The sequence below is a fragment of the Littorina saxatilis genome, linkage group LG8, assembly GCF_037325665.1.
Source record: "Littorina saxatilis isolate snail1 linkage group LG8, US_GU_Lsax_2.0, whole genome shotgun sequence".
Taxonomy (NCBI): Eukaryota; Metazoa; Mollusca; class Gastropoda; order Littorinimorpha; family Littorinidae; genus Littorina; species Littorina saxatilis.
Genome location: NC_090252.1, coordinates 27,522,808 through 27,550,217, shown reverse-complemented (window position 1 = coordinate 27,550,217; position 27,410 = coordinate 27,522,808). Strand labels below are relative to the sequence as shown.

General features: G+C 42.1%; 1 protein-coding gene across 4 annotated transcripts in view; it reads left to right on the top strand.

The window, feature by feature from the left end:
- Positions 1 to 996: 996 nt before the first annotated feature.
- LOC138973192 (E3 ubiquitin-protein ligase TTC3-like) overlaps positions 997 to 27,410 on the top strand; it is a 53,418-nt gene continuing 27,004 nt past the window's right edge. For 2 of the 4 annotated variants that reach the window (XM_070345903.1, XM_070345901.1), the window contains exons 1-22: positions 997 to 1,332; positions 3,388 to 3,645; positions 4,022 to 4,184; positions 6,075 to 6,168; positions 6,648 to 6,781; positions 7,463 to 7,557; positions 8,272 to 8,345; positions 9,151 to 9,257; positions 9,576 to 9,638; positions 10,573 to 10,627; positions 11,443 to 11,617; positions 16,424 to 16,511; positions 16,858 to 17,020; positions 18,200 to 18,361; positions 18,719 to 18,799; positions 19,330 to 19,442; positions 19,850 to 19,973; positions 20,949 to 21,071; positions 21,312 to 21,416; positions 22,263 to 22,346; positions 22,731 to 22,980; positions 23,618 to 23,700. In XM_070345903.1, the coding sequence (XP_070202004.1) occupies positions 1,254 to 1,332; positions 3,388 to 3,645; positions 4,022 to 4,184; positions 6,075 to 6,168; positions 6,648 to 6,781; positions 7,463 to 7,557; positions 8,272 to 8,345; positions 9,151 to 9,257; positions 9,576 to 9,638; positions 10,573 to 10,627; positions 11,443 to 11,617; positions 16,424 to 16,511; positions 16,858 to 17,020; positions 18,200 to 18,361; positions 18,719 to 18,799; positions 19,330 to 19,442; positions 19,850 to 19,973; positions 20,949 to 21,071; positions 21,312 to 21,416; positions 22,263 to 22,346; positions 22,731 to 22,980; positions 23,618 to 23,700 (2,673 nt within the window). In that variant the 5' untranslated portion in view covers positions 997 to 1,253. The remainder of the gene's footprint in view (positions 1,333 to 3,387; positions 3,646 to 4,021; positions 4,185 to 6,074; positions 6,169 to 6,647; positions 6,782 to 7,462; positions 7,558 to 8,271; positions 8,346 to 9,150; positions 9,258 to 9,575; positions 9,639 to 10,572; positions 10,628 to 11,442; positions 11,618 to 16,423; positions 16,512 to 16,857; positions 17,021 to 18,199; positions 18,362 to 18,718; positions 18,800 to 19,329; positions 19,443 to 19,849; positions 19,974 to 20,948; positions 21,072 to 21,311; positions 21,417 to 22,262; positions 22,347 to 22,730; positions 22,981 to 23,617; positions 23,701 to 27,410) is intronic. The other 2 variants (XM_070345902.1, XM_070345904.1) reach the window with 1 other exon arrangement.

The following is a 27,410-nucleotide window of genomic DNA, read 5'->3' as shown; positions in this document are numbered from 1 at the left end:
GTTTTCATCTTTCGCCGTGTTGATATTTCGCTTCTCGGCCTCGTCAGTTGATCTAGTATAAACTCTACACTGACGCATACACGCGCGCGTGAAAGACTCGATGAAATATTGTGCAAAACAATTATTTTTGTTCAAATAGACCTCATTCCTGGTAAGAAGACAATATTCAATGCGCGATGCCACTTCCAAAGAATGTCAAGGGCAAAAGAACTTTTGTTTGGCAGACACAGTGAAAAGACGCAGTTTGTAACGTAACTTTCCACGTGAGTAGCCTCCCCTTACACTGTCATGAGGGCTGAAGGCGCCATGTTGCTTCTGGATTGACAAGAAATACCAGCAGAAGTTCACTATATTTTACTTGCAATACAAAAACACATTCCATGAACCACAAGGAATCATCAAGCAAAAATAGTAAGCAATCTTTCACATTAATTTCCTTTTAAATTTAATGCGTAGATCACTCCATAATCAGCAAAAAGGCAACGGTTTGGAGACAACGATAATTTTTCTCCCTGGCAACATATAATAGATCTTTGACAGACTCAAGGAGGGAGGGAGGGGGCATCTCTTATCTGACGCTTCCGTTGAATCTGATTGAACACATGAAATCATGTCATGTTTGTTTTATTGTTGCAATTCCCCGTGACAAGTAGCTGCTTCCTGTTCTACTTCTACTGTTCTAGTGATCAGGAAATTCACGAAGTACGTGTCATCGAGTAGGCCCTATATGGTGATTTAGTAGATTACTTAGTAAGTTTGGAAATTTCCGCAATGAGTAGTTTGTGTGACTGTTTCTGTTGCTAACAAACTGGGTATAAGTTATTTTCGTCGACACGAGGACGGTCTGGCTATTTTGTCCGTGTCACTTTGGCGCCTTTATAAATTATATTATAGGCCCTAGTTAGAGGAGCTTTATCATTCAGAAGATCCAGATATGTTTCACCGTTACTGTACACAGGCCTAGGCTCATGTGGGGAAATCAAAATTACGTCATGAAAATTGCTTGGTTCTCAGAGACAGGATTTGGCTGGCTTCAGTCTGGTTAAAACTTGAGCGTTTACCATTACCAGTGTTAGTGTTACAACTTACATACTTGCCACTTATTCCTACACTACAACGCAAAGAAGAAATAGCATAACAGTCTATGGTCAAGTAGAGGAGGAAGACAAACAAAAGACCTTAAGCTGTCGTTTCTTGCTTATCATTTCTCTTTTGTGTGTGGAACATTTTGTTTTCCAAATCCAAGTCTCATCATGCTGTGCAAATCTTATATTCGTCAGACTCAGAGAGACCAGAAAAGGCGACAGAAGAAACAGCCAGTGCCAAAAAAAGGTTTGTGAAATAGCTCTTCTGAACATTGAGTGGTGACAATATTAAAGCATGTTTTGGGTGATACTTAAATATTAGATTGACCCATGGAAAATCATGAGCCAGTAGAAATATAGGTGAATATCACTCTATAAACCATCAAAAGTGTGGGCCGTTGTGAATGTGTTCATTTTGTGTTGATTGCTCATCAATGCGATTGCTAGTTGTTACAGTGATAGTGATAGCATTTTTTTTTTTTAGGCAGTTAGTCATGTCATTGTTTACTGTCTATTAGTACTGTACTAGTAAGTGAATGTGTGTTAAGTGATGTTTTGCCAAGTTGTTCAGCATTACGTTTTTGTGAATTTTGTGTTTGGCCTTTTTGATGTTTATTCTTTAGGCCTAAAAAAAGGTGTGGTTACGGTAACCCAACCTACCCTATTTTTAGGGGCCGACCCTATAACTTTTTATTACATTTGTCACAAAAATACCAAAAAAACCAAGTAAACGAGTGCAGAAAACGCAATGAAAGCGAAAGCGCCCGAGTCGCACACTTATTTCCCTGTCAAGTAGGTTTAATTTGTACACATTAGAAAAAAAAGTGATTGCCTACCTTCCTACCCTATTTTTTTGGCTATGTTACCGTAACCACACCTATTATTTTTTTGGCCTTATCAGTTTATTCTTTGAATCAAAACTCACATAATTATGTTCTGCGAAGTGTTAATAGTGTTAATTTCCCCATCGGCCAAGTTTTGTCTGCTATTTATAGCAGTTGTGAATCTCAATCTCAGTAAGCAACTGCCTATTACCCAGAACAACCAGTGTAGTTGTTTATTGGCATTAAACATCTTGAACTTGAAGGTTTATAATTTAACGGTAGGTCTTTACTGACTTTACGCAGTGGAAGATGCATTTACTGATTTAGAATATGTACTAAATGTAGGCTGTGTTTTTCATTTGTTTGCAAGTTTGTAAGAAAGTATCTGACTAGAATTAGAAACGCCATTTGATAAGCTAGACCTGGGGTGTTATGTATGAGTGACGTCGAAAGTACACGCCGACTTCAGCGAAGTCATGACTTGAAAGTCGCCGCCTACCGCAGGCGCTCAGTCGGTATGCACGGGTGACGACCAGACCGCCGACTTTCAAGTTGCCGTGTAAAGCAAGGTCACCAGTCAATCTATTTTTATAACGAGGAATTCCTTCCTTTGCGCATGCGCTAGGGTCATTCGATAACATCCTCCCGCTTCCTCGCACGGGGAGTTCGACTATTCAGAGACGGAGAGCAGTGAAATATGGGTCAGTGGGATGGAGAGCGTGGAGAAATGGAGGCGGAAAAGATGAAACGAGCAAGAGGGTGCCTGTCTCGTAAAAGCTGAGTCAAAAACGGCACCAGTGAAATATGGGTCAGTGCTACTTTGCTCTGAAACGAATCAAAGATGTCTTAGCTAATCTTATTGGTGTTGGTTCTAAAATAATATGACAAGGGAAGTGAATCTCGCAACAACAAAAAATTTTTTTAGTCCAGCACTTCCAACTATTGGGTTCTGTCTAAAAACGATTACGGCGAAAAAATTTGTCGACTTTGATGGCGGAAAACCATGAAAATGGCCATTCTGTTCACTGAAGTCGGCGTGTAAACCATTTAGACGACCTCCGGAGCACGTCTAAATTTAGTCGCCAGTTTCGGTGGTACAAGCGTGTAGTCGCCACCCGTGCATACCGTGTATCTCGCGGTTGGCGGCACTCGCTGTTTGCACGCCGCCTAAACGTTTAGACGTCACTCATGCATAACTCCCCAGTATATTAAGGAACATTTTCTGTTCCTTCATTTTCATAGCCTAGTTTGAAATATTATATCTTCTCATTAGTGGGGTGTCATATTAGTTATTACAAATACAATGTTTGCAAGAAAAGATAGTCACATCAGCCAATAATCCAACTTGCAAGTGTGAAGTGAGGAAAGTGTTTTGTTCTTTTCTTTCTGCGGTCTTCAAAACATCCACTCATCAGACGGGTGTCATGGAAGAGATACTGTTTATACATATGCGTCTTTCTATTCTTTTCCTCTAACAGGCCCCATAATGAACAGGAGTTTGGCAGATCCGGCGCTAGTAAATGGGAGGGATCCTATGGACGGCATCATTGTTTACGCCTCAACAGGGAAGAATGGGGGGCCCAACGCAGGCCTTGGTGACAATAACATTCAGGTCTTGTGGCCGCCGCCAGAAAATGGCATCGTTCCCAGCCCTCCGGGCGCAGTCATGGACGAGTGTCCCGGTTTGGTGTCGTCTGATGAAGAGGAGGGCGATTTTGTGGCCCCCAGTGACTACGGTGAGTCGTAAGCAAACACAGCTGCAAGGGTATGCACTTGCTGTAACATTTTGTGTAAAGATTATGTTTTTCATGTGAAATACACATTTGAGCTTTATTGCTAAGCAAAATATGTCTTGTTTTGCATCAACCTACACAAACCACTGAAAGACATCATTAAATTGATATCCCTAGGTTGCACAATCTTACTTAAATCTGTTTAAATTTCGCAGAGGGGGGGCTTTTACTTAACACACACACACAGACACACACACACACACACACACACACACACACACACATACAGCAAACAAACACACGACCATGATACACTGACACACACACTTTTTTCTGTACAATTTCATGACCTCATGTCTGGTTTGTGTTGCTGGCTCAGATGAGCTGGTGAGGCGGTGGATGTTGCTGAACAACAAAAAGGAGGAGGTGGAGAAGATCAAGCACCAGGGGGTGGGTCTCTTCCTGCTGGGAATGGAGAGCTGTGCTCCGCCCGTCTGGGTCAGAGCCATGATCCAAGCTGGAGTCTTCCAAAGCAGTGAAAAGTAAGGAGCTGTGCAAAGAGCATGGCCTAGCATTGTAAGCCGTTCGGCGTACTTTACGCCAAAATAACATCTCCAGTACGCGGAACTCGATTTGGTGTACGCCGAAATGCAAAAACCTGTTATTCCCAAACGGTAAACCCAAACAGTCCCAGCTTTCGTTTTGTGCGCCATTCGGTTCTATTTTCAATCGGTTTGACAGTTTGCTTGAGCACGCACTTCCTCTGGCATCGCGCGAGCATGCTTTGTGCCGGTGTTTTGTGGCTCTAGACTTGAAATAATGTCTCGAAGCGACATTGTTGAACGTGGTCAGCCATTCGGAATGGCACTTTCAGGCCAAATAACACAAGATTGTCAGTTTTCTTGTTTTCTGTCTGTGTTTTGCTTGTTGGTGAAGGGGGGGGGGGGGGGGGTCATTTTAGGTAAAAAAAATCTCCAAAAATTCTTCAAATTCGCATGGGTGTTACTCTTCCGGCTTTTGCCGGATTTCCGGTTTTTGAAAAAATCTGAAGCCAGAAATTCCGGTTTTCCGGGTTTTCAAAAAAAAAAAAAAAAACAAGCTTCGTTTCGCTAAGTTGAAATAACGAGCGGCGGTTCCGATCCGACTTTTGACACCGGTTCGCGTGCTTTCTCGGTTTGCTCCCTTGGATTTGCCGCCATCTTGCTTATTATGATTTGGTTTCGTCGGTGTCCAGAAACTTTCTTTCAAACTTGAGCATTTTGGACCCCTGCCTTTCAGGTTTTTTGATTTTTCCCAGTAACACCCATGCATTCGGGGCCGGGGGGCTTCGCCTCCTGCGGCCCCCAGACCCCCGCCTTTGTAAGCTGAACTCACTTTTTCCAATGCTAGGCCCTGAAAGATGGTCTCTATACAGTGCTACAGTGCAACTCCCCTTTTAAGACCTTGGAAAATCAGGTCTTAGAAAGGAGGGAGTCTTAAAATGGGGGTCAATTTACACAGGTTATGAACAGAATTTTTGTTAGAAAACGGGGTCTTATAAGGGGGGGAGTCTTAAATTGGCGGGTCGTAAAAGGGGGGTTCGGGGCGGGGATGTAGCTCAGTCGGTAGCGCGCTGGATTTGTATCCAGTTGGCCGCTGTCAGCGTTAGTTCGTCCCCACGTTCGGCGAGAGATTTATTTCTCAGAGTCAACTTTGTGTGCAGACTCTCCTCGGTGTCCCAACCCCCCGTGTGTACACGCAAGCACAAGACCAAGTGCGCACAAAAAAGATCCTGTAATCCATGTCAGAGTTCGGTGGGTTATAGAAACACGAAAATACCCAGCATGCTTCCTCCGAAAGCGGCGTATGGCTGCCTAAATGGAGGGATAAAAACGGTCATACACGTAAAAGCCGTGGGAGTTTCAGCCCATGAACGAACAAACAAACAAAAGGGGGGTTCCACCATACCTGCAATGTGGGGGCTCTTTGAGAGGGCATCTCCCATGAAAGGAAACTTTCTATTGTCCCATTGTGTATTATTCAATTATTATTTTGACCCAAATGTACGCAGCAAACAAAAAATTTGCCAGGTGTGATGCTGTCCGTAGGAATGGAATGACTGAGGCTTTATGAAGAAGCATTGCTGCCAGTTTTAGGGTACTAATCATTAAATTAGATTTTCATTATTATTCTTTGTATTTGATGGGATACATCCAATGAAGAGAGAGTACATCTTTTTTTTTTAAACAGTGTGCTGTACACATGATGCATGGACCAGACTAGTTGGTACTGTCACATTATCATTGGGACAGTGTCGAAGCAGTCTTGGTATTAAAGCAGGTAATTAAAGAATGATAGTTTGAATTATACTTTGTGTTTGTAAGTGTCATCCTTTTCGTGATTTCTGCAGTTGAACTTGAAGTGTGATCAATTTTCATTTTGCACTTTTGCAGGATCTTTAATTTGGATGCCATGGACGACAAAGCTCTTCTTCTGGCTGAGATTGCGGAGGAAATCTTCAAAAGGATCAGGCCTATTTTCTTTCAAGTAAGTCTTGGCTTGTTCATGTCTCTTCGGTTGGATTTTGCAGGCATGAAAACACTTTTTTTTTTAGTCTTTAATGTTACGAGGTGCGTCAGTGTTCGACCCAATGTCCTGCATGTTTCAGATTTACCGTTGAAATTATTCCTTTGTTTTCAATGCCTTGTAAGATTTTAAGCAGGTTTACTTAGTGGTTTTTTTTGTGTTTGCTTATTTTGTAGTTTATCTGTGTGTTTCTTGGATTCAAAGACAACATTCATAGAAATAGGAGAAATACAGTGAGTGTGATAAGGACATGTTACAGATGTTTCAGAGGACGTCAGCTTTTTGCCAGTTTTACTTCTTTTGCACCTAATATGCAGGGAAGGTGCTCTGATGTATTTTATTTGGCAAATTTTGCAGAAAGTGTTTGCGGTTTTCATAATTTTTCGTCAATCTTTTGCATCACCTTTCATCCACCATGTTAAAAGTTGACTTGTGTGCAGAAAAACAAAAAGCTGATGAGGGATGCTCTGGCCATGATTGATGACATTGAGAAGAATGGCCTGTCTGCAGAGGTCATTGAGGTGCCCAGAGCGCTGCAAATTGCCATGCAGTGCGACTTCTTCAATGAAGAGTGGTAGGTCACAGTTGCTGATCATTTTATTTCAAGTCTATCCACTGTAAGGACCATTGGGTTGATGTTCTTGCAAATGTTTTTTTTTTTTTTTTAAATGAAACTGGTTTCAATTGGTACTTTATTGCCCCAGTGCTGGGAAATGTGGGTTGCTTCCCCCCAGGGGAAAGCCAGCTGCAACAGCGTTTAGCTTCCCAGGTGTGTGCATGTAGGTGTAATCAGCCATTTACACTTTGGCAGAAGAACAGGTCCTTTATGTGCCATTGTGGTGACAGGGGGATGGGACATGGATACTGTCTCTGAATCATCACAGGAAGGTGACCTACGTCTGTCCTGGGCTGGATTCCAACCTGTGAGCCGAGAATCAGAAGTCCAGTGCTTTACCCTTTATCCTAATTACAGATTCTCTGTGTTTCCATCATAATGTATGTCGGTCTTGACTTTCTTCATGCAACTATATGAGTTTAGGAAGGACAGATTATGTTGAAATGTGTTGGCAAGTCTTATCTTTGATTGTAATTTTTTTTAATATAACTTTTCGCATGTGTATGCGTAAAATGTTTTATTTTAAGTGTACACTGATTGTTATCTCTACATGTACGTTTGCCTTCAAAGAAGAACTTTTAATTGAATTTTGACATTTTCTTTTGTACACGAGTTTATTGTGTTGTTATGCGTGAACAGGAACAAACTGAAAGAAGCAGAGAAAGTGCAAAAATTCATCAGGCAGTATGTCGTCCAGCCAGTCCTTTTCAGTCTTCTCTTCTTCTACAAACTCGGTGAGGCTTCTGCAATATTGCATATGTGTGTGTGCGTGGACACTGTTACAGTTAATACCATGAGGAAATGTTATGTAACATAGCAGAGAGAAGGGCAGGCAAGTAATGGAGTGAGTGTGGTTAACTAAATGGTTAGTTAAAGTTAAACCATTTTTGATACATTGAGTTTGAAGCAGAGTCTCAATAATGGATAAATGGTGGTAGAGAGAGAAAAAACTGAGTGCATGATCGGTTTAACATATCTTCTGCCTTCTGGAAATGTGAAGAAACAGCTTTTTTTGCAAAAGAGTTCACTTGTACTTGTAGTTCGGTCAATAGCATATGTTATTGTCGACCTTCAGAGAGAGAGTTGACTATATCAGAGGCAACATATTGTGCAATTAATTGATGGCATGGGTTCGATTACAGCGCTCCAAGATTTGACAAATCTGTTGTGTCTCGGCAGACTTCAAGCATGAGACTCCTCCTTCTTTTGGGGGATTTGTTGCTTGTGATCCTCTCTAGGCGTTCATGTCTGATATGGAAATCAGCACAGTACATTGATTTGGATGTAAAGTTGTAAACAACACTCCTTATGTGTAAATCATTTCCCCTTCTTCCCTTTCATCAGGGTTATGGAAAACTGATAAAATTGTCTATATTTTGTGTTGAATACGGTTTGGTAAATCTTATTTTCACCTTTTTTGACGCTTTTCTATTGTTGTGTCTGTGCAGTGCATCACCATGTTATCTACTATGGGAGCCACAAAGGAACAAAAGCAGATAAGATCGTTCATGACCTCTACAATGTGAGTGCATTTTTGTGTGTTTGAAACTTGGAATGAGAGCACGTGTAAGAATGAAGAAAGGCTTGTGTTTGATGATCTGTCTAGGTTCATGCATGTATGTGTGTGTATGCGCGTTGAACACTCTTGTTATAGATATTATATTATGCGACAGCACAGAAAAAAGACTGAGCATAAGTTGCAAGCACAGCTATCAGTTTTCATGCCTCCATAACATACACACAAAATTTGAGGCAAAACTTGTTCCCTTGTTGCTTCTATCCCCCTTCCTCTAAATTACCCCTCTCCCCAGACTAGGTTTTAAAACTAGATGGCCAATTTGATAGCAAGGATCTGTACCATTTTCAGTAGTATTTATGCTAAATACTGAAAGAAGACTTGGCATTTTGAGATCATTGTTACAGGGAATATCACACAAAATTCTACATAGTGAGATTGCCATAAAGCCCAACCTAACACTTATTGCAATAGACAAATTCTGAAAATAACTCTGTCAGGTTTGTTTGCGTTGTGAAAGAGTGAATACCCTTGCTTTGAGTGAGACAAAACAATTCACGGGCCAATCACTACCGCAGGGTGTATCTGAAGCATGTGGACTAGGAACATGTGTGGATTATTTTTCTTACGGAAAGCAAAGCACTAGTTTCACAACCAATGCAAACCTGACAATTACATGTATTTCCAAACATGGTCTATTCTGATGTGTCTTTTTACTAGACATGTGTGTAAGTTTGTTGGATGCTCTGCTGATGATGAGGGTGATGATGGTGATGTTTACTGAGTTTTTCACTGAATATCTGTTGAGCAGAAAGAAGTATACAACATCACAGTGGCCAAGGAAGAAGGAAACAAGTACTTCAGGAACAAGGAGTATGGCGAAGCCGTCAAGATGTACTCCGTGGCCATGATCAAAGAGTGAGTATGAGTGTAGATTATGTAGTGATTGTGCTAGACATTTGCCAAATCAGTATTGCTCCATAAGTGCTGTCCTAAACATCCTTGCTCTTGCAAAATCTGGTAATTTAGTGATCTAGAAAACTTCATTATCTCAGCAGACAAATTTTGTAATATGAACCCGTCATATATCAAGTTTTCACATTGTTATTATATGAACGAAATCCCAGAAAAATCATCCCAAGATATGATCGGCTGCCGATTTCATTGTCGAATGAAAAATTTATAAAATCTGATTTCTGTTCCTTTTTTATTTTTTATTTTTATTCACAAAAACAGTTACGGCAACCCCATTGTGTATGGAAACAGAGCTCAGTGTTACATCTACCAAAAAGACTACAGGTGAGCCATTATTTTGTTTTTACTGTTTTTGTTGTTATGGTCACAGTGTGTGTGTGTGTGTGGGGGGGGGTTGATGCCCACTAGGTACTTGCCCCTGGCCTTCTGTGGCCTACAGAACCCCCACAGTTTCAGTAAGTTATTCGATTTCAGAATCCTGTGTGTATCAGGATATTTGACATAGACTGTTAAGTTGTTAAGTCTATTTGACTCGACATGTGGACTGGGTGGCCGAGTGGTAACGCACTTGCGCTCGGAAGCGAGATGTTGCGAGTTCGACCCTGGATCAGGGCGTTAGCAATTTTCTACCCCCTTTCCTAACCTAGGTGGTGGGTTCAAGTGCTAGTCTTTCGGGTGAGACGAAAAACCGAGGTCCCTTCGTGTACACTACATTGGGGTGTGCACGTTAAAGATCCCACGATTGAAAAAAGGGTCTTTCCTGGCAAAATTGTATGGGCATAGATAAAAATGTCCACCAAAATACCCGTGTGACTTGGAATAATAGGCCGTGAAAAGTAGGATATGCGCCGAAATGGCTGCGATCTGCTGGCCGATGTGAATGCGTGATGTATTGTGTAAAGAATTTCCATCTCACACGGCATAAATAAATCCCTGCGCCTTGAATATGTGCGCGATATAAATTGCATAAAAATTTTTAAAAATTTAAAAAATCACTGCGCTTAGAACTGTACCCACGGAATACGCGCGATATAAGTCTCATATTGATTGATTGATTGATTGATTGAGCAGACTGGTTGACTTACCAGGGAGAGTGGGGGCTGCATTCTCTCACTGGCTTAATTTAAGTCTTAAGTGCCATCATTTTGAAGAGTTTAATGTTGCTTTAGTTACACCATTAGCCTGATTGGCTTTGCTTTTCTTGTGTCATCTTCTCACCCAGTGTGCGTCTTCATTGTGATATTTGTCTTGTCCACAGGAGAGCGTACTGTGACAGCAGAAGAGCCATCTTCCTCAACCCCACATGGCCAAAAGTAAGTCTCGGTGATTGAACAGCATTGGTTTCAACAGTATTCTATTCAGGTGCAAGTTTACAAAGCCATGGAATGCATGATAGAATGCTTCCCCCTAGAGCGGTGTATGGCTGCCTGAATGGCGGGGTAAATTCGGTCATACATGTAAAAACCCACTCGTGCATAAAAACCATGAGTGAACGTGGGAGTTTTAGCCCATGAACGAAGAAGAAAAAGAAGTATGATAGAATAAAGGAGCACAACAAGATAAACTTATGAATGTGCTCCTGGAGACAAAAGAATAAAGAACGTCATTACTGACAGACGATTCAATGGAAGTTTAGTTATTTTCTTTATGTCAATTCAATTTCTTAGTACATTTTCTTCCGGCTGGTGATTTTAATCTTGACCTATTGTACATGATGTTCAGCATCTGCATTATCAGGGTTGGTCATGGGCAGTAACTATGGCAATGGTCCCCTTACTTTTTCTGTTGAATGGAGGAGAGGAGGCTAGTTTGAAGTTAAGAATACAGGGATTTATTTTCTTATCGAATGTGTGGAAATGGCCATGAAAATTTCAGCAACTTTTAGTTGTAGTAGTCACTTGGGTCATTTTACCTTCACCATGAAAAATGTTTGACAGCTCGGGCAACATGATGCCAAAGTTTTCCCCTTTTTTAAAAGAAGTTTTAACGCTTTGCAAATGCCAGACAACAGATAGATAGATTTCTTTTTGATGCAGACTTAGGTGTGGTTTTTTTTACTCATGTTTTCAATAAGTCATTGAGTGTTATCCTGAAAGTGAAAGCTGCATGTTTCTGGTTTTTTTCTCAGGCACATTACCGATGCGCCCTGGCTTGCTTCTTCATGGGGCAGCTTGAGGAGGCGATGAGGCGGAACGAGTTTGCTCGCCAGGCCTGCAGGGATTCCAAAGACCTGCACAAAGATGCAAGCAAGCTGAGGGACTTGCTGATGGATATTCTGAAGCAAAGGGTCAAGATTATCCAAGGTAATGTTTTGTTTCCCCTGAAGATATCCAAAACAATGCTACCTACTTTGAGGCTTTCTCTCTTTTATTTCTTCTTTCATCTATTTCTGACTTTCTCCAGTGGTCACATACATGAACGCTCAGGAATGCTCACTCTCTTTCTCTTTCTCTCTCTCCCTCTCTCTCTCTCTCTCTCTCTCTCTCTCTCTCTCTCTCTCTCTCTCTCTCTCTCTCTCTCTCTCTCTCTCTCTCTCTCTCTCTCTCTCTCTCTCTCTCTCTCTCTCTCTCTCTCTCTCCGTTTATGGGCTGAAACTCCCACGTTCACTCATCATCATCATCAACATCTCAACAATGTGTATATTGGTGTTTAAATTTTAACTTCTATAATGTTTCTGTTATAGTGTAAATTGTTCATGTTTTTTTTTTATGTATTTGTCGTCCCAAGGACAGATAGTAAGAAAAGGCCTAGCTTTAAATTTTATCCTTGTAAAATAAAGCTCAGTCTCAGTCTCTCTCTCTGTGTTGCATTTTACCTAGTAACACACATCATGCTTTCGAGGTTGACGTCATTTTCTTTTCACACCATTCCTTTTGTCTTTGACTCTTGCCAACTTTACACCAAAAAGAGCAGTAATTTAAAGTAGAAAAGTTGCTCATTGTTGCATTAGAAAAGACAAACAGATAAAATTATTACATTTTCTATCATAGTATTATTCATAGAACTATTAAAAAAAAAAGTTCTCATTGATCATCAGGAAGAGAAATGATTAAATGGTTGTCAATGTCATCCCCAATCTAACCACCTGAAAAAATGTATTGGATGACTGTAAAGTTGTGTGTATTAAATAATGTATTGGCAAAGGCTGTCTAAGTCAACACAGCTTGCTGGCAGGGTTCATATTTCCAATGTCAGCGAACTTGAATGCAATCACTCTCTGGTTGTGACAGGTCTATTTATCTATTTTGGGTCTATTGTGTGCGTCGTCTATTTTGGGTCTGTTGTGTCCGTCGTCTATTTTTGGTCTGTTGTTTTGTGTCTTTTGATTTTGACAAGAATGTTTTTCAGTAGAGAAAGTTGTAGGGTGCAGATTTTAAAGGTGTTCATACATTCTTGATAAGTCTGTTCACCTGTTTTTCGTCTACTGTTTGTGTCGTTTGGTTTTGGTCTGCTGTTCATCTCTTTTGATTGTGACAAAAAGTGTGCGTCTCAGACTATCAGAGGTAGGAGGCAGGGCGATTCTCAAGTTTTTGATACCTTTGTGCTGAGTGTTTGTTAGTTCACAGGTACCAATCGTCATTCCGTATAGAGAGATTAAATATACAGGGTGAGCACTATGATACTGCAGAGCGAAAAATGAGGAAACTAAGCTCTGAAAATAAATGCTTTGGCATTGTATATTGCAGTTTTCAAGTAGTTTACTGGCATTTGGTATCAACATATTTAGCAGCGTAGGCATTTGACTAGGCAGGCCCCACTTTTACTGTGAAATTGAGAAAAATCCAGATTATAGGCGCTTCCTGTGTATTAGCTGCACATCAAAGGAAGAATACAGAGTGGAAATATTTTTGCTCCCATGTGCCGTGAGATCAAAGTAGGTGCATTGTAATAGCTGGTTGGCCTGGTGACCTCGGATCAATGAACCATACTTGTCAGCTATGACCAGCTGCCTGCCCCTGTTTACAGACACTGACCTTCTTACCCGGAGTTTTACCTATGAGACCGACTCCTTGAAACTCTGCCAAGGTGATACAGTAAAACCTGCATCCAGCGGACCCTTAATTCGGCGGACACCTTTGCATAACGGACACTTCAAGTGAGGACGGATGTATTTTACACTCAAAAACACCTTAAAAGAGCGGACACCTCGAAGGCGCGGACGCGGACACTCTTTTTTGGTCCCGATTTGGTTCGTTACCTGTCAACAACGGTCCGCCATCTTGGTTCTGCAAATACAATCTCGCTGGCGATGTGAACGCGCGAGAAGCTTATTTTGTAAGCCAACGACAGCACTTGAAAGATTGATTTTTTGTATGGTGCACGCTCATTGGTCGATGCCGTGAATTGAACTGAACTCACAAACAAAAACAAGTTAGGGTTTCTACTTTCTGTACTGTGATGCATCTTCGTCTCATCCTTCGTCGATCGCGGTCTCATCATGTCAAAACGGAAATTTCTGACTTTAGAAGAAAGAGTCGATGTGATAAAGAAATTGAACGGCGAACTCTTCGAGTGGTTTTCGAGAGCTCGATCAAAGAATATTCCCGTGAATGGCCCATTGCTTCAGATAAGAAACCGATTGCACCTCTTTCTCTCTCTCTCGCTCAGTCGTTCTATCTCTCTCTCTCTCTCTCTCTCGCTTAGTCGTTCTCTCTCTCTCTCTCTCGCTCGTTCTCGCTATCGCTCGTTCTCCGTTCTCTCTCTCTCTCGCTCAGTCGTTCTCTCTCTCTCTCTCTCTCGCTCGTTCTCTCTCTCGCTCGTTCTCCGTTCACCCTGAAATGCTGACAGCTGTCATGAACTTGAGTAGCATTCTGAAGATGTGCGTCTGAACCAAGCCAGACTGATTCTGGTTTTGTACATACATGTTGCATGTTGATTTTGTTTTCTTTGTCACTTTCTGTATGACTACATGTAATGCACAGTTTAGAATAAAACTATTTGGCTGGGTTTTTTCTTCCCAAAAAATGTCTGCGCATTCATATTCAAAAGAAAGGACACCTTTGTACAAAGGACAGTGGCAAGGTTCCCCAAGGGTGTCCTTTGCTCGCAGGTTTTACTGTAGTAGCAGAAACATGCATACCACAATGAGAGGGAGTGTTATGTTTCTTTGTCTTTAGCCTTACACAAGTCAATAGGGCGCAGGGGTTCAAGCTGAGAACAAAAGTTGCGCCTTTTTGTCCCGAAAATACGGTACTTTATTGTCCCATGGTTGGGAAATTTGGGTCGCTTCCACACAGTGGAAAACTAGCAGGAACAGAGTTGGTCGCGCGGCTACCCAGGTGTGTGCATGGTTAGATTCAGCCACTTGCACTTATAGCAGAATGAGCGAGGTCTTGAGACACTGACATGGGGGTGGAACATGGATACCGTCTCTGAGTCGGCACATAAAGTTTACCCGTGTCCTGCATTCAAACCTGTGGCCCACGGATCACAAGTCCAGTGATCTACCAACTGAGCTATTGGGCTCCCCTGCAATTCTTTTTGCTCTAGTTATTGGACGACGCTCACTTTGTCCCCTGCAATTCTTATTGCGCCATTTATTGGATAAAGCTCCCTCCCTCCCCCCAAGGAAAAAAGAAGAAAAAAACTCACACCCTTTCCTCACCTCTCACCCTTTTCCAGTGTATTTGCCCAACAGTGTAGCCTTTGTCTGCTGTCTCAATGTTCCTGTTGGAAACTGAAACCACCAGTGGGAAAAAGTATTCAGTGTACAGGCACATGAGCACAGTATTTCATTATTAGGCCTAGGCCTTAGCTGAGTGGAGAAGGCACATTCTGACATCAGTATGGGAATCTCCCATGTGACCAACTCATGCTTTTGTTCACCCACCTATTTTTTTCTTCCCCAAATGAGTAGATCGCCATTCTAAGAATGAACTTAAGGGAAATAACTGGATATAACTTGTTCATTATCTTCCTGCTTCCTGTTGAATGGAGTATCACACACATTATGTGTTGACTTAGACGTTTGGAAGTTTTTAAGAGAGAATCAATGGCCTTGTGCACTTCACCGAAAGAATTGTGTGTAAAACTAAAAGCCACAGGTAGAGAAGGTGAGAGGTCGTTTTTCACTGATAGTTGGAATTTTCTGTTGGGCGTTAAAGAGATACATGTTGAGTAGATCCTGGTTCAAAACCATAAGCGGTGTTTCCCCTTTTAGTTTCTGATTTGGTTTTACTTTGGTGGACAACGGACTCAAATTTCAAGGGACAGTAGTTTGTTAAGTGACAACTGAGTGTGAGTTGTATATATGATATCAGGTACATATCAGGTTCCTACTTGAGCTTTTCCCTGTTATGTTATCTTTTTTGACAGGATTTGAAGAGATGTCTTGGAATCATAAAACTAGAACTTTTCTGGGTAAAATGCATTATATCACAATTTAAGTAAGTTCTGGAAAGAAAGGACGACATGTTTACTGTTTTCTGTTTTGCTCTACAGTTGTACCGACCTATCTTTTGAGACTGGTTTTGTTGTATGTTTATTTTGTGAGAAATGCAGCACTTGTAGTGTACCTTCATGTGTTCACTTTGTGTTTGTGGTAGTCCCCATGCTCCTTGTAAGTGGTAGTGTGTTGCTTCAGGGCTCAGTTGAGTCATTGTGTGGTGATCATGATCGTCTCCTTTGTTCATGGGTTGAAACTCCCAAGTTCACTCATGTTTTTGCACGAGTTGATGTTCACGTGTATGATCATTTTTACCCCGCCATTCAGGCAGCCATACGCCGATTCCAGGGGAGTGATCATGATCAATAATTAGACCACATATTTTGGATTGGGGTAACTCAACAGACCCTATATTTTCTGCCAACCTTAAAAGTACTTTTGTCATAACTTCGGAGAAAAAAGAAGATTTCATTTTCATATACAAGGGGACAGTTGGCAGCCTCCATACCAATGAAAAATGGAGGTGCTCAATAAAAAAACAACACTTACCAACGTACCCAACTTTATTTGATCTTGTTACCCTAATCCAAACCCTATTTTTGCTTGTGGCCTTATTTGTATCAGCCAAAGGTGATATTTTCATAGTTCGATTATCTGCACATGCGTTGTCTTATTTTGTTGTCTGACCACAAGTTTTCTCAAGGAGCTGTACTTGTTTTTTCAGAATTCGAAACAAAAGGCGTTCTCACTGTGGAGTGGGACCTGTCTAAAATGAGAGAAGAGAGTCAGGCAATTATGGAGCAGTTATCAAAGTAAGATATTTAATTTTTTTGTTTGTTTTGGGATATTTCTGTAGTAACCCTGTCTTGAAATTGTTCAAACAGCTTTTCAGTTTGGGTGTGGTTAACTGCAGTGTTCTTGAGCATTTTTTAATGTCCATGCTCTTTAGTTTGTCTGTTTGTGTGTGAACATGATTTTGAGTAGGCCAGTGTATCTGAACAGGTACTTTTTATTCATACATATTCAGGTGAACATCTTTTTGTGTGCACCATTTAATGTATATGAACAGATGCTTAATCTATTCATTCTGATGTATGTGAACATGTGTTGGAGGTGGTACAGTGGCGAATCTAGTACTGTATGAATTCCTGTCTCCAGAAAACATGCAATACTGACAGGGGATCAGGACAGGGATTCCAAAGCCATTATTGAGACTGTGGCTAAGCTTGACCAGACCACCACCACTGCTAACACCCCTACCACAAGTAAAGACAAGGCCAAGGGAAAGGGGGAGTCGGAATCGGGCAAAAATGGCCTTAGGGTAAGTTTCTGTGTGTGTGCGTTTGTGTGAGTGTGAGTGCGCGCGCAAGCATTGGTGACCAAATTCTCTGTTTGCTTGGCTGTAGAGCGTATGACTTTCAGTTTTCACTGATGCAGAAATGTTTCCTGTTTGTCAAAACAAAGCAGTACTGTGTAAGACATAACCTTGAACTAAAAGTGGAAGTAACAGGATGTGCATTGTTTTGGACAGTGCCAAGGGGACCCTACAAAATACTGTCAATTGAGCCACGCTGCTGGCCACAGATGGTGGTTGTTTTTTGTGTTTTCTTTCTGATTCTCATTCATTTTAATTTTACATTGGGGAATACTCACAAAAATCCAATTGCACCCCAGGGAGATCACAGTGGAACCCCCCTTTTAAGACCTCCAAAAGTCTGAGAAATCAGGTCTTAAAAAATGGGGGTACATTATACATTATTTGCGTTTTTGACCAAAATATGACATTTTACACAGATCGAGACAGTCATTGTTCTCCGAGACCGCGCTAGCGGTCGAGGTGAACAATGACTGTCGAGATCTGTGTAAAATGTCATATTTTGGTCAAAAACGCAAATAACATTTATGTATCGATCGAATTCCTTTCAGGTATTGACTTTGTTGTTGTTTTGACGATTGAACGAGCACACACACATGAAATCAAACACATAAGCTTCATATTTGGGCGTTTCAGGTTGACCAAAACTTCAAAAGAACTACAAAACACACGTCATGTACTGACTTTGTTGTTGTTTTGATGATTGAACGAGCACACACACATGCAATCAAACACATGACGTGTGTTTTGTAGTTGCTTTGAAGTTTCGGTCAACCTGAAACGCCCAAATATGAAGTTTTGTAGGCCTCTGACGTCACATGGCTCAAAGAAGGGAAATCCAATGTCCAATCGATATATATCAGATTATGAACAGAATGTCTGAGAAAACAAGGTCTTCACTGGGAGGGGGTCTTTAAAGGGGGGTTCCACTGTACTTGTCATTTTCACTCACCTGATGAAATGTTCATCCCCTGATGTGGCAAGTGAAATTGTCCAGCCCTGCTGTGGGTGTGTTTGTGTGGTTTGTGTGTGTGTTTGTGTGTGTTACAGCACATGTGTGGTCTTGGAAAAGTATCTTTAAGGCATGTGTTTTACTGTTATAAACCAACACTTTTTTCTCCTCAGCATCCTCCTCAGCATCCCCCTCGGCCTGTGGAGCTGACGGACGCTGATAAGTTCACGCTCAACCTGAGAGAGGCGCTGGAGGCATACAACCTGGACAACTTTGTGCGTGCCACCGGCAAGTACCAGGCCGCCCTGAACCTCTGGAACCACAGCCACTCACTGGTAAGTGTCTCTCGTCTTGAGGAACGCACAATGGGGGTGGAGTAACGGCAGATGGGGGGGAAGTGTGGTGCTGAAATTGGGAGTATTGGTTGAGCCTTTCAAGCAGAATGATTATCTGACACTGCCCGACAATTTTCTTTATTCTTTGTAATGACATTCAAATTAAGTCTTTCAGTCTTGAGGGTATTATTCTGGAGTAATATGTATGAAGGAGGTTGTCCTTAGCCTGTATGTATGTCTTGGTCAGTGTGTGGGGCTTTTGATACGTGTATATCGAATGTACAGACTGGTTTTGTTCATTCGTTAGGTGGCAGCATTGTGGATACAGTTTTCATATCTTGATGTTCTCTTCACCAGGAAAATGTGTATCGTGGAGAATCAATGATGCTGGTACGCTACGGCTTTGGAATCACAGCTGTATCCCAGAAAGGACAAAGGGTAAGTCTACTTGTTTACCTCTTGTTTGCCTTTATCACAGAACTAGGGGGGGGATACAGAAATGATGTACAGATATGCTTGCAGGTCTTATTACCATTCCTTGTATTACTTGCAACTCACTTGCTGGCCATATGCAATCTTGTTTTAAGAATAACACTACTTTATGCACACACAAAAACAAAATAGGCAGAATATGGGAAAGACCTAAAGATATGCTTGCAGTTCTTATTACCAGTTCTTGAAATTTAATCACTTGATAATCACTTGCTTGCCATCTGCAATCTTGTTTTCAAACTTACACTACTTTAAGCATGCACGCACACACACACACACACACACACACACACACACACACACACACACACACACACACACACACACACACACACACACACACACACACACACACACACACACACACACACACACACACACAAGCATGCACAGTCTGGCACCATCACACATGCACGACCAAAAAAATTGTATTTGCTATTGTGTGTGATGGAGACATGATGTTGGTGTGTGTGCAGACGGTGATACAGGAAGGCCTCCAGATGTTTCAAGCCATGCACAAGGACAACGTTCACAAGGACTTTCCTCTTGTCCTGTACGGCCTGGGGCGGGCTTTTGTCGCTCTCTTCAGGTTGGTACCGTCTTGTCTAACAACAAAAAACATGCATACAGGCAGGGTGCACAGATTTGTGTGATGTCGTGTGAATACATGGGATAGAATTTTGTGCAGTAGCAGAATGGCCACAAGGAACAAATGTGTGCAGAGGAGAGGGCAAGGGGAAATGGTTATACGAATTTCACTCCAACTCTGATTTGTTTTTGTGTTTTGCATCCAGGTAGGGGAGGCTTTCTGTGCGCTTGTTAAACACAACTTTAACACAGTTACTTTTCTCTGTTCTTTCAGGGAAGTCCACTTGGAGCATATTTGCAGCTGGCTGCCACAAACATTACAGTCCAGATGTCACTGTTCCCTCCTATCTGCTTTAAAAACAAGATTGCTTTTATCTTCTGTTGAAATAGTTGCAATTGACTGTGCAGATTTTCACAAGCCCTGGAGGTGGTGAAAGTACAGGTGTCAAAGCACATGAAGAAGGTGTGGAAAGAGTATTGCTGGCCGGGCTCCGAGCAGACCATCGAGGAAAGCAAACTGCCCTTCTTCATGGTACGTAAACACTCAATCAATCAATCAATATGAGGCTTATATCGCGCGTATTCCGTGGGTACAGTTCTAAGCGCAGGGATTTTTTTTTATTTATTTTTTTTTATGCAATTTATATCTCGCACATATTCAAGGCGCAGGGATTTATTTATGCCGTGTGAGATGGAATTTTTTTACACAATACATCACGCATTCACATCGGCCAGCAGATCGCAGCCATTTCGGCGCATATCCTACTTTTCACGGCCTATTATTCCAAGTCACACGGGTATTTTGGACATTTTTATCTATGCCTATACAATTTTGCCAGGAAAAACCCTTTTGTCAATCACGGGATCTTTAACGTGCACACCCCAATGTAGTGTACACGAAGGGACCTCGGTTTTTCATCTCATCCGAAAGACTAGCACTTGAATCCACCACCTAGCTTAGGAAAGGGGGGAGAAAATTGCTAACGCCCTGACCCAGGGTCGAACTCGCAACCTCTCGCTTCCGAGCGCAAGTGCGTTACCACTCGGCCACCCAGTCCATAAACACAACCACCAATTAACCCAAAGTTCTCTTTTCTCACATTTCTGTCTATCCCTGGCTTGTAAATATTTGAGGTTTGTTTTTTTGTTTTGTTTTTTCTTAACGGCACACGTTATTGCATCTTGGAAAACTTGGAGATGTGTGCATGAAATTGTGTACTTCTGTAAATGGAATAATTGTAAGACTCAGTTTTGGGGCACGGATCTCAGTTAGGAAGGAGAGAGGGAGAGGGAGACAGGGTGGGTGTGTGAGTTAGAGAAGAGAGAGACCAAACCCCATGGTTGATTTTAGAAATGTTCTACAATATAATTATAGCAGTGAGGTTATTAGTTCAATTGTGTGTGTGCGTGCGTGTGTGCATGCATGTGTGCCTGTGTGTGTGTTTTGCATGTTACAACCTAATGTGTTCCTACTGCTGGCTGACATTTATACTATGGTTTGTTTCAGAGCCAGATGGCCAAGCTGAAAGAGTTGAGCCAGCATCCGCCCCAGCCCGACGCTGTGTGCTTCCAGCACGATGAGCACGATAACGAGCCCAGAGACATCTATAAGGACAGCCCCACATACACTGTAAGTCTGCAGTATTTGACCTATGATATTGTGGAGTGAGTGCGACAAGTTGCAAGGAGATGTACACACACGCACACGCACATATACACACACTCATGTGCATGCACACAAAAACACACACACACACACACATTCACTCATACACACTGCTCCCCCCTTGGAAGTGAGAGGAGATAGCATGTTTTGAGATTCATTTACTTTTCGTTCTTGTGATGCATTAGCATTCTTTTTTTGTTTCAGGGAATGGTGACAATGTCGTGCTTTGCAAGGTGCGTCTTCGTCTTTCACATTCACTGCTGGAAGGAATTCAGAGGACAGTTCTCAGCTGAAAAATTATCTGAAAAGGTTCGTTAATGTTTCTAGACTATTTTCTGGCAGGAGAACTAGTCAGATCTCTTGTTAACCCTCACACTGGTGCAATTCTGTAACACATGTTACATAGTCACTGGTGAATTAGGGCGGGGATGTAGCTCAGTCGGTAGCGCGCTGGATTTGTATCCAGTTGGCCGCTGTCAGCGTGAGTTCGTCCCCACGTTCGGCGAGAGATTTATTTTTCAGAGTCAACTTTGTGTGCAGACTCTCCTCGGTGTCCGAACACCCCCCGTGTGTACACGCAAGCACAAGACCAAGTGCGCACGAAAAAGATCCTGTAATCCATGTCAGAGTTCGGTGGGTTATAGAAACACGAAAATACCCAGCATGCTTCCTCCGAAAGCGGCGTATGGCTGCCTAAATGGTAGGGTAAAAACGGTCATACACGTAAAAGCCGTGGGAGTTTCAGCCCATGAACGAACAAACAAACTGGTGAATTAACAGAGAGAAAAATAAAGAAAAAATGTCATATAGGTTTTCGCATCCATGGGAGGTAATCGGAACCGACCAAACAGACTGAGCCGGTAGCGCGACATATGTCGTGACAACCAGGTGACAGTATACGTAAAGTAGCGCGACATATGTTGCGACAACCAGCCTAAGGGTTAAGATGTATTCAGTTGTGTTGTAGGTTATGTTGTTGCTGGAGATACATCTCTCATGCTTTGAATTTACCTGTGCCTTTGTAAGGATGTGACTGCTTATGTATCTGTCATTCTCTGTCTGTGTTGTATTTGTGTGTTTTGTGTGTGTTGTCCTCTATAGATTTGATAATATTATGACATGATTGAAATGTTTGAACTATTGTTTGACTTGCAGGAGATGATAGACATGCTTTGCCCTACCCCTGACTGTGGGTCCTTCATCTTCCACATTGTAAAGGAGCGACCTGACAAGAAAAATGTGAGGCTGTCTTTTTTCTGTCCTTAGGAGTTATTTTGGAAAAAAACATCAACTAAAAACCATGTAATACTTTGTCTAAAATGGGCATCTTCGCTTTGTGTAACTGTCCAGTTCTTTAAAAAAATGTAATCAAATTTCTGCATCAACATTTCCAATGCCACAAATATTTTTATAATCAGTTTATGTGACTAGAATGTTGTTTCAGCCGTCAAACATCACTTTTCAATTGGATTTCTCACAAACGAAGGAAACTTAGTAACTTTAAGATTTGTGATTCATCTTTTCCTAAACCAAGGCCATATTTTCTCTCAAAAGTCTCCTTTTTTTTTTTAGAAAAGTCTGATGATGTTGACTGGAAACTGAATTTTGTTCTGATATTTTCAGCTTGAGTTCCAGTCAGAACAGCGGCCAGTGAAAGAGCAGGGCAGCCACAAAGTGGGCCGAATGCAGCCGAGCAACCCTGACAAGATCGCCCGGAGACGTGAACGCAAAGAGGTCAAAGAGCAGAAGAGAGCGGAGGCCAGGCAGACAGAACACAAGCAGCAATCGCCATCCCCGTCCAGTGCTCTAACCATCATCCACAGTCTGCTCTCAGACCCGTCTTGTCACACAGATTCACATCAAGACGACAATGGTACGGCCGGGCCACTTTCTTCCCTTGTCTGTCTGTGTGAGCTTGCATTTTTGTGTGCAGAGATGTAGCTGGGAATTATTTTCTGCGGAATAATTTCTGAAATGGTCATAAAAGTTCCATTAGTTTACTGAAGTTGAAGGCAGTCTTTGTAGCATTACCTTTCCCTGCAGCGTGAACAAGCCAAAATGACACAGTTTTTGATGATTAGAACAAAGTGTGGATGTTTTGCTTACTGCAGATGCCAAACAAAATCTCTGCTGTGTGTGAAGAGATGTATGTTGTACATAGAAAAAGGATACTGATACAGTCGAACCTGTCTATAAGGCCCACCCCAGGGACCAGCCAAAACTTGTTGCTATGGGCAGGTTGTCACTATGGAAAGGTGAATGATGTAGAAATAAGCTCCTTGGGGATCCTTTGAGATGGTCGTTATGGGCCAGGACAGTTTCTTCAGTACCATCAACAATGACCACGATAGTTCATGAGCGTGCACACACAACACTTATGCCACGGACAGGGGATGGTAATATCTGGGATGTGGGATCGCAGATTGTAGGCAGATGGTGGTCTCTGATCTTGAATGGAGTGTGATTGTATTCATTCATTCATTCATTAATCACCTGATTGATGATTGCAGGCGCTTCAGCCCCCGTACCAGCATCCAATCCCATGGTGCTACTGTACAACAAGGAGGGAGAAAAAGGAGACGTGAAATATAATGTGAGTTCCTCCTGCTAGCCGTGTTGAGTGCATCAATCATATTATGCTCTTGCTACCTTGTATTGAGCACGGCTTACGAATTCTGGCCAAAACCGCCGCTTAAGTTCGCCCAGTTGCATGCTGTAATTTGACCCGCCAGGCTAGTGATAAGAGCTGAGGCTGGCAGCGAGTGTTTCTAGGTCACTCCTTGGCTCTGGAATTCGTTCTGTTTTCTGTGTTGTGGAGTATACTGGTCTGCTGCTGTCTCTTCTGTTTTCAAAGTGGATTATCTTCTACATTGCAGTTGTTGTGCCGATATTAATTGGTGATTCCAATTGCTATGTGTGTGTGTTTTATAGTGTGACTGACAGATTTCCGAGAACACCCTTTAGAGTAATGTAATTTAGACAGAAGTATAACCTGTGTATAGTCTATTTTCTGTGTTGTGGAGTATATTGGTCTGCTGCTGTCTCTTGTGTTTTCAAAGTGGATTATCTTCTATATCCCGATTTTTGTGCTGATATCAATTGCTGATGCCAATTGCTATGTGTGTGTGTAGTATTATGTGACTGACAGATTTCTGAGAACACTCTTTAGGGTAATGTAATTTAGACAGAAGTATAACCTGTGTATAATCTATTTTCTGTGTTGTGGAGTACACTGGTCTGCTGCTGTCTCTTGTGTTCTCAAAATAGATTATCTTGTGCATCACGATTTGTGTGCCGATATCATTTATGATTCCAGTTGCTTGATGTGTGCTCTTTAGTATGTGACTAACAGATTTCCGAGAACACTCTTTAGCTTAATGTTATTGAGACAGAAATAAAACTAGCGTATAGAGAAGCTTCTGTACAAAAATGGATGCCACAGTGCACTCGGAATCAAGTCATTTAGAAAAACTAAATGCTCTTTGTAGAATCTGTGGTAAAAGATTTCAGAGAAAAAGGGACAGCAAACCTGCTAAATTATGTGTTAACTTTGCCTCCGACTTGAAACTTTATCATGGAATTGTCATTAACAAAGACACTGACAGGATCTTATATTCCAAGACAATGTGCATTAAATGTCATAAGAGACTATTTATGTTGAAACATAGGCCATGTTCATCAGGAAAAGCACTCGAAACCGCATCTTCTGCCTTGGATAAGAGCACCACAATTTGGACATTGTTTGACAGCTCTGCAGTGTGTGTAGCCAATTTAAACAGCTGGGAAAAGGCGGTCGGCCTTTGAAACCCGACCATAGCAGCCATGTAGGCCTACTTGTACAGCAGAGTTGCCAGAGTGACAGTGTCAGTGATGTGACTTGCTTTTCACCTCCATCTACCTCCACCCCTTCGAAGAATGACAGTGTAAGTGATGTGACTTGCTTTTCACCACCATCTGCCTCCACCCCTTCTAAGCCAGCAACTGTTACGTCACCGAGTCTACTCCCTGACCAATTCCCCTTCTACGTACCCCCACCGCCAAAACAGTTGTTGAGGTGTGCCACACTCCTGTCAAATGTAAAGTGGCCAGAGTTTCCTTTGCAACTTCAATGACCAGCGCTACCAAGTCTCTCCCGGCAGCAAAAACCATACGGAGCATCCAAGAGTTAAATCTTCCATTTACAACAGCAGAAGAGAAGATGTTCACAAAAATTTGCAAATTAAAATTAAATGCTTCGGGAGACAAACACACAGTTGAATGTCGAACAGGAGGACAGAGTATTTTCCTGAAAAAAAATAGTCAAACCAATACTCCGATCAATACTTCATCCATTCAAGGATCAACTCACCACTCTATCCAACATGATCTGGCATGACAAGAAAGTCAAGTTGTTTCTTTTTGGCGACTACGACTTTTTGCTGAAGCTCTATGGACTGTCCGGCGCACAGGCCGTTCAAACCATGTCTGTGGTGCCAAGTTACAAAGCTACAAATACAGAGAGCCCCATCCAATAGACCGTCTGCTGTACCCAGGACTTTGAATAACATCAAGCAAGATCACAACAGATTCAAGAGAGCAGGAGGACGGAAAGTGACTGCACAGGCATTCAACAATGTTGTGACAGCACCGATATGGGACATTCAGCTGACACAGGTAGCTCCACCATACCTTCACCTGCTGCTGGGCATAGCAAAAAAACATCACGACTTGCTCGAGAAAAAATGCCACACTTGATGAACAAATTGCAGTCGCCCTTGCCAAAGAAAGCCACTTGGATTTGTTGGAAACTACACCGCAGTTTCAGAGCTACGTTAAATCGTCAAATGTCATCCAGGAAAAGATGAGAGAAAAAGTAGAGCTAGAAAGGGAAGGAACACGCGTAGTATTTGCACAGACGACACAATCTGCTGTCCCCACAGACCCACAACACAACGCTTCCAAAGACCCGCAAGAGTTCTATGGCGCTGTGCATGCACTGGATGTCAAAATTAAGACACTGAAAGAAGATGAAAGTGGACTTCAACTCCGCTCTGGGCCTGTCACAGCAAACCTAGAAGATGGTTTAAACCAACATAAGATAGTGGTGCAAGCCTTCCACAGTCGTTCATTTATCGGCAACCATTGTAACAAATACCTGAAGCCAGATGTTTACACAGCCATATGTGACAGCGTTGTCAAAAAAACGTTTGAGCTCACTGGCAGCGAAGAGCTTCACAATACAGCCCAGGACATTAGAGACGAGTTTTTACAACTCGACCGTTTATATTCTGAAGTCCATCAACTGCTCTCCCACAAACGGCCCATTGAAAAAGAAACAATTCCTGAAATAGACAAGTTCATTTCCAACTACATGCAATTCTACAGGACCAAATTTCCCCAGGTAAACATTGTCCCCAAACAACACATTTTGGAGACGCACTGCGTGGAATGGATCAGCAGGTGGGGATTTGGACTGGTGCTGCACGGAGAGCAGGGGGGGGGGGGGAACAGATTCACGCCACTGTCAATCGACTCAAGCGAAGATTCTGGACGATCAAGAATGACAGCGAACGTCTTGTATTGATCACCAAAGAACAACACATTCTTTCTTCTCCTGCGATGCAAACAACTCCGAAGAAATTGAAGAAATAAAAACAAAGTAAAGAAAAAAAAGGTGCTATTGTAAATAATGTAACAGGAGAGAGTACAGGTCAACACATTGTTTGTATATATATCCAATAGGTAACTGAGTGCAAACCAACATCGGACAGTAACATTTCTGGTAGCTAATACTAGGCGAATAAGGAGGGGATAAACCAGTGGCACAAAGAACTGACAAACGGCCTTTGGCTCGCTGACTGTCTGTGTGAACCAACACAAAACTGGAGCATGCGCCGCAGACAGTGTGGAACCAGTCGGTTTATTGACCCCGACATCCACAGTGCTAATGGCGTGTTCTCGAAAAGTCAGTGAGTGATTCGTAGATAGGTTAAACTGTAGTCACGCTAATACCTAATTTCTTCTCTCAAAAATCTTACATGCACCACACAGCATGGGTGGAAGTTAGTGCTTGTTTGTGTTGTGTGCATGCGACTGTGCTGTAAGACGTGTAGAATGCATGAATCATAACGGGCTTAGTGCAAATCACGCTCACATTTCTCCAGGATTTTTTGGTGTCTATGTAAACTTTGTTCACTGGACTATGCGATGAGATGAAGAGCGTTGCAACTGCATGAATGGGAAGATTATTTTATCTATGATAATAAAGGCAGTGTGTTTCCCCGCGCAGACTGAAAGAGCAGTATCAGCCCGCTGACGGCTGGG